At 39.2% G+C, this 11,253-nt stretch overlaps 1 protein-coding gene across 1 annotated transcript; it reads right to left on the reverse strand.

The window, feature by feature from the left end:
* Nucleotides 1–2,996: 2,996 nt before the first annotated feature.
* Nucleotides 2,997–10,604, reverse strand: LOC310748543 (vomeronasal type-2 receptor 26-like; the record flags this gene model as incomplete). Its single annotated transcript, XM_083584395.1, has 6 exons — nucleotides 2,997–3,901; nucleotides 5,159–5,285; nucleotides 7,104–7,331; nucleotides 8,266–9,066; nucleotides 9,507–9,798; nucleotides 10,387–10,604. The coding sequence occupies 6 exons, from the start codon at nucleotides 10,602–10,604 to the stop codon at nucleotides 2,997–2,999; spliced, it is 2,571 nt and encodes an 856-aa protein (XP_083440521.1).
* Between the last annotated feature and the right edge of the window lie 649 nt (nucleotides 10,605–11,253).

The following is an 11,253-nucleotide window of genomic DNA, read 5'->3' on the forward strand; positions in this document are numbered from 1 at the left end:
GAGGTGGCAGAACTGAGGTCTGGCTGAAGAAAAGCCCAGACGCTTCTGTCAATGTGATAAGTTGGTATTGGTCTCTTCTGTGGTTATTTGGTACACTGTCAACTTACTACCAAACCTAGAACATCAGCAATCAGCCCACCAGGCCTTTATGAGTCCCTCCCAGCCCAAGTCATTGCCGGTTGCAATTAAGTGTACAGGCGACGAGCATGTTGTGTGTGCCTGATGGACTTTTGACTGCCGATGCTCACATCATTTTGGCCCTGAAAGGATGTGGAACAGAGGCGTAACAGGGTGAAAGAGTAATATTTGAAGGTAGCAGATCCCTGTATTGTAATTTTATTTCATTAGATGTATCATAATGTGACCCCAAAGCTCTCCAACAGGGATCCTACTGCCATGCATGAAGGTTTCAATATGGAGTTCTTTGGAGTCTCCTGACCTTCTGCATCAACAGTGATAGATGCGCTGGACTACTCTTTCACTATCTCCAACTCACTTTGAGTATGTCTTGGTCTTTCTTTGTTTCTCATTGATAACCTCGTGTTCAGTTCCTTGTCTTGCTGTTTCAGCTTCATCAGCAAATTTGATCCATGAGTTTGGTATCATAAAATGACCCCCCGCCCTCAGATTCCTCATTTAGACAATGTGGCAATGTCATGGATGGCCAATACAATATAGGAAAGCAAAACTCATGCATTCTTCAAGACGTCCTTCTAATTAAACGATCCCTATCGTTCAGTTCAGGTTTCACCAAATAATGTAGTAGAGATGTACCAATATGGAAGGGAGGGAGGGAGAGGATACTCAGTTAATAACAAGAAGAATTATGGCTTTGCTTTTTTCCTGGTGCCCAGGAGGTGTTGGGAGATGCATGTACATGTAATCTACCTATGAATCTCTAAACATGCATGTATGAGAGGTGGCTCTGTTTTGTGAGTCAAACACATGGTGCCTAAACATTTCTAAACCCAGAAATTCACAACACAGACAATTTCAAAAGCAACCTTTAATTACAGTAGGGTGGTGGGTAATGAGGTTTCAGCCACTATGCTATTATCATTGCAATGTAATGCTTTCATGGGTGTATTTTAATTCTAATATTCTAATTCATTCATACTCCATAATCTCAAGAGATAAGAGTTCATTCAAAGGGGAAAAGAAAGTGGTGAAACATAACCCCTAGTTATGGAAGCTCCTATGGTTTCAACAATTCCAGGGAAACCCCATGGGATCACTAGAAGTGGGCCCTTCTTCAAGCCCATTGCCACCACGGATCCAGCCCATTGCCCCTTCCCCCAACTTAAAGTGGTGTCTTGAGTCTTCCTTGGTTTGAGACTGATGGCAAAACATTTTTACCCAGATTATCTGTCAGATTTACAGTTTTGAAGAAAGCAAGTGGGGGGGGGGAGATAGAGTAGGTCCTTCATAAACCTTATAGTACTCAGTGTGTTATCTTTTGTGACTGTTTTTATGTGCAGTTTTTAAAAGATTTCCACAAACTTATCCTAAAAAATCTACACTAAAATGGGGCAAGATATACATTAACACAGCAGAAAAGTAAGATGGGATTAGACATGGTAAAATTGTTCATCTCTAGTGTGGAATACTTGTGGGGAAGACTATCAGGGCAGAATAGTACAGTGCCAAGGCCTATGAACAACAAACACAGAGTTCACAGTGAGCAGCTACAGTAGATCTGGAATTGCTGAAGATGGTGGACTCAGTATGTTGAAAGAGGGCAAGTAGTGGATATTTGCAGGTGATAGATATGCTCAGTTGGCATCTGCACAGCCAACCTGATCTGGGTGTGAAATCTGTGGCCCTGGATTGGGCTGGCGAAGGGAACAACGGCCCTGCACTGCATCCATCCAAAGAGCAATTTGGGGGCAGGGTTAATGTTTAATTGGTGTTTTAAAAATCTTGATTAAAGTTGGAAGCAGGCACGGAAAGGAGACACACCACCTATTTCCCACTGACTAACAGCAGAGGAGGGTTAAATCCTGTAAAGTGTTAGCCAGCAGAGGATTCTGGGTGCTTCTTTTCAGAGATGCACACAAATCTCTGAACTAAATATTATAACCAATGACACATACTTTTGATTTCTTCAGCATCCAGGGACACCCTTGTTAAAGCAGTAAAAACAGTTTCCAACTGTGTGATCAAAATTGAGATCTCTAATTCCTTATTCCAATCCTCCCTCAATACCTGTATATCAAATTAGTTTGCTAGTAACAAAGATTTATATAAGTCAAAGGCCGCTTTTTTTATTGCATAAGAAACCATCAACTACTTCAATATCTCTGGGGTCTCTGAGGCTGTAAAAGCTGCTTGTTGATAGATGGCAGTTAGCAAGTGTTTTATCTGGAGATAATTGCATTGAGCATTTGTAGGCAATCTGTATTTGTTTCTTAATATGGAATATGTATAAAATTCATCCTCTTCATTTATTAGCAGGTCTAATGTTAATATACCCAGATTGATCCACAATGTTAATATACCCAAATTGATCCACCTCCTCCATACAACCATTTCCCCCCTGATTTCTAAAGATGGGTTTCCCCAAAAGGCATTTTGTTGTGGAAGAAAGGGTAAAATGTATATTTTGGGGACATGTGGTGCCATTTCGTTAGAATTGAAGTTATTGTTTCAATAGAATATCGAGTATTAATGTATTTAGACTCAAGTCCTGCCCATCTTTCTAGAGGTGCTAGAAAGGAATATTCCAAAGCAGCCCAATTTGGACAGTTGCTTTCAGTTATGGGTCTCCAGAATTGTGTACCTGAGAGTAAATATGCTTGGTGATAAAATTCTAAGACTCGGATCCCAAATCCTCCTCATTTTATCCATATTTGCATTTTTTTGCATAGATATTCTTGGAACTGAAGAGACCCAAAGGCATTTTCTAAACAAAGAGTTGATTTTTGAGAAAGAATTGGTTCGATATGTGAATTGGAATTTCTCTTCTGATATAAACTAATCTATGTATTATGTTCAGTTTAAGAAAATTTTCTTCTTATTAGTTGCTCCTTACTGTTCAGCTCAGGCTTCAGCAAAATAATGTAACATTTTGGGGAAAAGATGCAACCCAACAACCCAGCACTGGAGGCTAAGATAGAGAAGATCTCCACAGCCACCATGTATTTGCCCTTTGTGCTCATGTAGGAAGGAACAAAGGATAACCAAACACTGCAAAAGACCAACATGCTGAAAGTGATGAACTTGGCTTCGTTGAAACTATCAGGTAATTTCCGGGCAAGGAAAGCCACAGTGAAACTGACCAAAGCTAGGAAGCCCATGTAGCCCAAGACACAGTAAAAGAAGGTCACCGTCCCCTCATTGCACTCTAGTATAATTTCTTCAGCCACTGACTTCATGTCAGCATTAGGGAATGGAGGAGAGATCACCAGCCACAGAGTGCAGATGAGTGCTTGGAGAAGGGAGCAGGAAAGGACAATAGAGTTCGCCAGTCCCTTCCCCACCCACTTCCTCATCCGGGATCCTGGTTTTGTGGCCATGAAAGCCAGAACCACAGTGATGGTTTTTGCCAGCACACAAGAAACAGCCACTGAGAAGATGATGCCAAAAGCAGTTTGTCGGAGGTGACATGTCACCTTGTCCGGATATCCGATGAACAGTAATGCAGAAAGGAAGCAAAGCAAAAGGGAGATGAGCAGAGTGTAGGTGAGGTCCCGGTTGTTGGCTTTCACAATGGGAGTGTCCCTGTGCTTCACAAATATTTCCAGTACCAGTGCTGTAATGAAAGCAAAAGAAAGAGCAGAAGAGGCTAAGCTGAGGCCCAGAGGTTCTTCAAAGGACAAGAATGTTGTATGCTTAGGAATACATATAGTCTTATGTTTGTTTGGATACTTTTCATCTTCACATTCATAGCAGTCATTCATGTCTGAGAAAGAAAAACATGGTTCTTCAATCAAAAAAAAAACACAAAAAAAAAAAAAACGACCAACATGCCACTCCGCTTCCTCTATTGTTTCTTTCTTTCAATATTTTGAACCGGTTTTTAAAAATTAAGGTTTGATCTTGTGAATACAAAAGCATATAAGGAGTTCAAAACAATTAATATTGAAAATGATGAAACCATGTTGAATACTGATGGTGTTAAAATTCAAGGGGGGGGGGCACAGATCCACTTCCTGATCTACATACAGAAGCCAACTCAAATTTTCCTCTCACTGTTTTTGTTGCTCCCACTTACTTACTCCTTCATTAAGGAGTGATTGTGTAATTCAGTTTTTGCAAATTTCAACATTCTATGACCTTTCAACACCTTTCAACTGTTTTCTGGATTTAAGTATTTCACACTTCTCCAAACATTACGGCACAATTCTCTGAAGTTTCAAGGCATCAAAATAAATGTTTAAATATGTTACCAGAAAGTAAGTGGACATTGAAATATTGTTTGTAAGGGAAAAAGAAATGTCTAAGCACATTTCAAGAGAAAATGCAGGAATTAAGTATTTACTAAATCAACCGAATAATGGGCAAAAATATGTGAAAGTAAAAGGTATTCTGCCATCTCTAGTCAAAGTGTCAAAACAGATTTCAAGGACTGCTGTAGAAGATGATTTCACAAATAAGGACAAATACTATGCCAAGATGATGATGAAATGTAATCCTGGGATAAATTAAGACAGCATAAAGTGTACCAGATGCAAAATGCATTCAGGATCAGGGCTGCCACTGCTTGAGCTACCCAAAGCTTGTCAGATAGAAAACAAACTTTTAAAATAGTGTTGGGGTTACACCACCCTTTTCATTAGCTTAATTTAGGTTGGGTTTCCAAATCACGTGACCATGCTGAATAGCCTTCATGTGTTGTATGCTAAGTACATCCCCCACCCTGGTCTCAACCCTATATGATATATCCAACTGTTACAGAATGCTCATTCTGGCTCATCTGAAAATCAACTTTATACTAATCCTGTTCAAGCTGCTGGAGTTTGCTATAGGATTCTTCCTTAATAATAGCATTCAAGATCACAAATTATCACACACACACATACTTTCATTAGGTCCCTCTTCTGCTAGATTTCTAAATATTTCATAAGCTGTAAAAAGGAACCCTGGTGATTGCATAATTTTATATGCATGTTCTCGATTAGAGGCAACAAGGTATAAATATAGACAGTAAATTTGTTACCCTCCTGGTCTGAAATCTTCCCTTCTGGACATGGGATGCAATCGTAGCAGCAAAATGCTTCCCCCTCCTTCACTTTCCTGCAAAAACCAGGGCGGCAGCTCTCAGTACATACAGAGTTAGGCTGTGTCTATTACACAAATGAAAGAGAGAGATGTATAAAATAAGTGGACTCAAAGAAAAGCTAAAAGGGGAAGTTAAGCTCTTCCTTAAAAGGGGTTTACAAAACAGCAACAACATTCATTTCAGCAATTCACTTAATAGGTTTTTCAATTCCAAATTGGACTCATTTTCTGACATTTCCCATTGACACAATGTGCAAACTCCAATAAATCGTTGTTTTTTGCAGTTACTGTTGTGGATAGTAATGTTTTTAACATCCTCTTTAATCAGGGCTCTGACTAGGTATGCACACCTCTTCTGCCACAGTGACATTAAAGGGTTGTGGTGGTGTCGCTTAATGCAAAGCTGACATCAGATAGAGTTATACACCTGCTATTCTAAAATCTTGAATTGTGGGATGCATAATCTGCCTTGTGAGGTCTACAAATGTGTCAAAAATTCATACGAATTTTTAAAAATGCGCAACAGTTTAGAAAGTGTTGAAAATTGACATATGGACCCCCTTTTTTTACTGAAATGTTTATTTTAGTGTAATATTTATACCAGCAAGCCATAGGTTTGCTTTCTAATTTTGGTGAAAACCACTGATGCAATTTATTCAGGCTTCTCAAAAATGACACGCTTTCATTGGCTTGGCAAAGGTCAGAGTGGTTCAAACATGACTAATGTTTTAATTTTTTATTATTTTTATTTGTGAATTCTGCAAAGGAACAGTTCAACTACATGATTAATGATTTCCTTGCCCATTAAAGAATATGGGAGCTAGAAGCGATCATCTATTTTTTAAAAGATCTTTTTAATTAAACGAAATATTTTGTTTAAAATTCAATCCATGTGGTCTGATCAAAAGTGTTTTTGTGCAATGTGTATTATAGCATCCCACATTCTTGCCTTGGGTCTTTTAGCAAAGCCACAATAGAGAGACATTGCTCTCTATCCAGGAGATGGTGGCATCTAATTCTCCACTCAGCTATTCATTTGTGGGCTTAATATCAGTATCGAAGGAGGAGCATTCAGATGCCCCAGAGAATGATTCATAGTGACAGCCAAGGGGTACTGAGGTACAGAAGTGGGTAAGGACTTCCTTGTGGTTGATATTGAACAGACTATATTAAACACCAATGACTTTACATTGTTCTTTTGTTCTGTCTAGCAATATAACAACCAGAAGTTATAGGGATTAGGTTTTTGTTACGGGGGTTATGTAAAAGCTGATGTCACATCATGTTTCTTCCTTCTCTCAGCATTGTTATAAATATAGGCACAGATGTGTGGCAGCCCAAGTATTTGAGATACTATCTAGGTTGGCCCATTGAGTGTAATTTGCATTTATATTGTTATATGCTACACCAGGCTCTGAGCAATGAGAGAATCAGGACTTAGATTTCCTTTTAAGTAAGCTCAGTGGAGACCACAGAGTCTTGAGCATATATGGCTTTATTTAAACATTTAAACATATGGCTTTATTTAAACTAGTTCTGCAAGCTTCCCTTTATGTGTTCTCCTCTCACTGATGCAGGATCCCAGAAACGGAATGGGAACCAGGATTGAATCCAGACTGATCCTCCAAACTCATAACAATATATTCAATAGAATTCAATAGAATTCACTTCTTTAAATTGTCAATTAATACATTCATTTCCAGTGTTAAAAGAACCAGTATAGAGGCTGTGCATTCAGCTTATAACATTAATACATAGCTTGTTCTATCTTTAATCTTTACTCCAATCCAATTTTATAAAGGCTGAAGAATGTATAATGAAATTATCTTTGTATGTTATGTTAAAGTGTTTAAAGTCACAATTGGCTGATGTTCACATCCTACCTGGTTAAACCAATTGTGCCATTTTATGGCTCCCTCATTGATGGTCAACGCTTGATGTGGAGGAGCCAGGGAATCCACCCCTCCTACCTTCACTCTCTGAAAGGATTGGTTGGAGGAAACGATCCAATTGGTAATATCAAATCCAGCTAGTATCTCCCCATTCTGGTCCAAGGAAATCTTATCCCCAGCACTGTTGTTAAATGAGATACTCCTCAGATAATGATGGAGCTGGATAGAAAGAGAAAGTATAGAAAAGGCTTCAATTTAGCAAGAGATAACCATGATGTTCACTTTTTATGGCAGGTTTCCAAATATCAATCTTGGAGAAAAGCAGATTTATTTTCATATATAGCCAGGTATTTCTCACTTTTGGAAGTTCATTTCAAATTACAGATTTTTAAGATCTCCTGCAGCAAATGCACACACAGCCCTAAATAGTTTATTAGTGGAAAGTGGGTGCTCTGTCCATTTTGTTGTCTAAAATACATCACGTTGCTCTCTATAGACACTATATGCTATGCTACGTGATATATCATTCCTTTTATACACTGACTTCAGAGGTAAATGGGAAAACAATCCCATGCTCATCTAAGAGGTTACTATTAATAGTTGAAGAAACAGGTTAAAGAAGTGATGGTGATAAAGGCAAAGTCTAGAAATTGGCTATATCATGCTTGGATGGAATTCATTTTCTTTAGTTCTCTTTCAGTATTTCTACTTTAAGCTGAAACCAATTAAAAGAAGAAATTTAAAATATTTAAAATAATATAAATTAGCAGTATAATGTAAGCAGATTAAAATACGTCAACACCCATGTGACTTGCCTAAACAAAAATGTTTTAAGCAGGTGCCTAAATGAATACAGTGAAGGTCTCTGTCTGATATTAATAGGCAGCGAAGTCCAGTGGGCTGAAAGTGAAGCTAGAAAAGCATGTGAAGAAGTTCCCATCTGGCTCTATGTGCATCTCATGGCCAAAGGGCAGTGAATAGAGGAAGTGGTTTTGAGGGCATCTGGAGAAGATTTCAAGACCATTGCTGCACTCACGTTGCTGACCCCTGCTGTGGTTGCATAGGGATAATGACAGTTAACCAAATGGACAGATAGAAAAGGCAAACAGAACATGTTTTGAACCTCTGTGAGGAAGTGTGTTCAGCCCAGTACCTGCCACAGCAGCTGATTTGGAAACTTCACTCCTCCCCTGATCATTACTGGTCTGAGTTTGCCTCGGGATGTAGACATGACATGTAAAGCATGGGCCACAGCATAGACAGCATTGTAGATGTTGTAGCTGTGGCTGGTCATGCTCATTTCAAAGAAAAGACCAGGAAGATTCTCCAGCTTCTCTTGCCCAGTGCAAATATCCCCCTCCACACTGCCAACCACTCGATTTGGAAATACACAGCCAAATGCCTGTTGCCAGAAGTCCAAAATGAAGCCATCTCCTTTCGGGTTGGAAGGGGTTTTGCTCTTGACAAACTGACAAAATCCTGGTGGTTCATTAGAGTGAGTTGTGAATGAGAGAACCCCATGGAGTATTTCTGTATCCCAAGTCCGTTGATAGACAAAAGAAGTGAGCTCTACCTGGGCTGTCATAATCCACACTTTACCTTTTGGCTTATTTGAACTTTGTTCCAGTTCTGATAGGTAAGGCAACCATCTAAAAAATGCCAGCGCATATGATTCTCCATAAACCAACACTACATTGGCTTTGCTATCATTTATTCTGTCATTTATTTTTGCCCCCAGTTTAAACATATCGTTAATTTCAGTGACATAAGTAGATTTGTGACTTCTTTCTATGAAGGCAAAACAGATGCCACTCTGGGAAAAAAGGGGAACCACAGTTTGCACAAATCTTTCTGCATTCTCATCATAGAAAGTTAGGATCCCAATCCATATCCACCTGTAATGCAGAAGCAAAGACAGGATTCCCTTATACTGGTGGGTTTCCTTGGGCACCATCTGGTAGAAGAAAAGGTCTGGGGGTTTTTCATTCATCACTGGAGCAGGGCCATATATGAGCTAAACATAGTTGTGAGAGTAGGAGAAAGAGACAGAAGCAACAATAACTTTTTTATATTAGATTTGTGTATTAAGAGCACTGTTGGGGCATTTTCCAATTGGGCCTTCTAATCCTTGCCCTTTGGGTTGCCCATGCTAAGCCCTTTCTGCTAAGCCAAGTGATACTCACCTGCCAATGAGCTGTTATCATTTATCAGGAACTGGCTAGGCCAAAAGGGATGTCTGAAGCAATAATATATGTGCTATCTATACTTGATTTCTTAACTTGGATCTGCCATTAGCGTGGCCCACGTGATTATTTGAAATGTGTGCGTTCATTTATCAGAATATATCTAGATGTGTTAAATTCCTGTAAGTTGACAAAGAGATGCATATCTCACCTGTGGAACCTTATAGATATCCAAGATTGTTGCCACATGAAGGGAAGTTTGGGAGTCGAGTCCTCCAATGATGGCTATCAAGTTTTTCTTGATGTCACAGATGTAGTTGGGGACAAATGTTTCCAGTGTGGATATGAGTAACATTGTGGCATGAGAGGTCCATTTGGCATTGAAATAGCTGTCATAGATGCGGAAACCTAAGGTGACATTGGGTAAGAGCTGAGGGTTTTCGTTGATCTCTTTCACTGCAAATTGCAAGGCCAGGATGTGCTGGTAATTCTTAGTCACCACTCTAAAAAGAGAGTTTCATTTTCCATCAGAAGAGCATGTAACACCTTGTAAATTTATCACAACACGGTTCTACATCATCCTCATTAGTATTATATTTTACAGCATTTATTTAACTTTTTTTTAAAGGGGAAGAAATTGCCTTTAAAATGTCCCTGATACACATTTTTTAATGCTGGCTTCATCATCTGTGTAGAAGTCCTACCCTTATTTCATTGTCTTGGAGCCCTGACGCAAAAGTGATACAGTTATTTACAGAACAATATTACATGTCTTCATATGATACCTGAATGTTTAAATCAGTGGGGGAAGTGGCAACATTTTCTTCAAATTTGTGGAAATTCGTCCTGATCACATTTCTCTTATAACATATCTCCTTCGACCCAAACATTAGTTCTGCCTCTAGGTCAAGGACGGAGAACCGTGGCCCTCCAGATGTTGTTGTTCTACTATGTCCATTATTATTGATGGAACTGATGGAGTCCAACAACCACTGCAGGGCCAAAGTTTAGCCACCCCCCCCTCTAAAACTGATCACTCCAGTGCCCAAAGAAGGAATCAGAATACAGAAGAGAAATTATTCAGTTCTTACTCTATCTCTTCAAGCAATGTTGGTGGGGGGTTTTCAGTGAATGCTATTGAACTGGAGACGATGATGCTGTGAGAGGCTATGCCACCAATGATGAGATCTCCTTCCTGATGATACTGATGAAGTGGAGTGCATGGGTCATGGACATGGCATTTAACAATGGGAGGCTTGCATATTGCATGAGGCAGTAGAATCAGCAGCAAGAGGAACAATGCCACCATTCTTGGTACAATTGCTCCGTATAATCAAAAATCCCCCTTGTAATATTACTTCTTTTCAGATGGAATTAATTTGACCCAATTGTCCTTTTAGCCTGCTCATATGTCTGAAATCTAGACTGTGAAAACTGGAAAAAATAAAATATTGATAGCGCTGATGGATCCTTGCTGATGGTTTCTGATTCCTAAGTCTAGCCGTGATTGCTGGAGGTAATATATTTTTATCAGCCTCCTCTAACCTTATATCCCTCAGATGTTTTGGGCTACAATTCACAGCATTCAAAGCTGGCTACAGGTGATGAGGTTGTGATCCAGAAAAGTCCAAGGGCACCAGACTTTGAAAGGCTCAATTACAGTACCTCTCACAGACTTTCTCAGTAACTTTGATAGTGTACTGTGCAAGTCCATGAGGTGGTTTGATAAATGGAAACTTTAATTATAGTGCTTTTGATAATTGAAGGGTAGATAGTAACTTGTGTGTCTTTCTTTATGGACGTTTTTATTTCCACTTAGCTGCATAAGATTTTGAAGAAGAAGAAGAAAATACTGGAAATGTAACCCTTTGGTCTCAAGAGAGGGAGGAAATGAACATGTTTGATCATAACACTGGCCTCTTGAAATTCTGTCTTCTCCAACATGGAACAAATTTTTA

The sequence above is a fragment of the Podarcis filfolensis genome, assembly GCF_964270895.1.
Source record: "Podarcis filfolensis genome assembly, chromosome: 13".
Taxonomy (NCBI): domain Eukaryota; kingdom Metazoa; phylum Chordata; class Lepidosauria; order Squamata; family Lacertidae; genus Podarcis; species Podarcis filfolensis.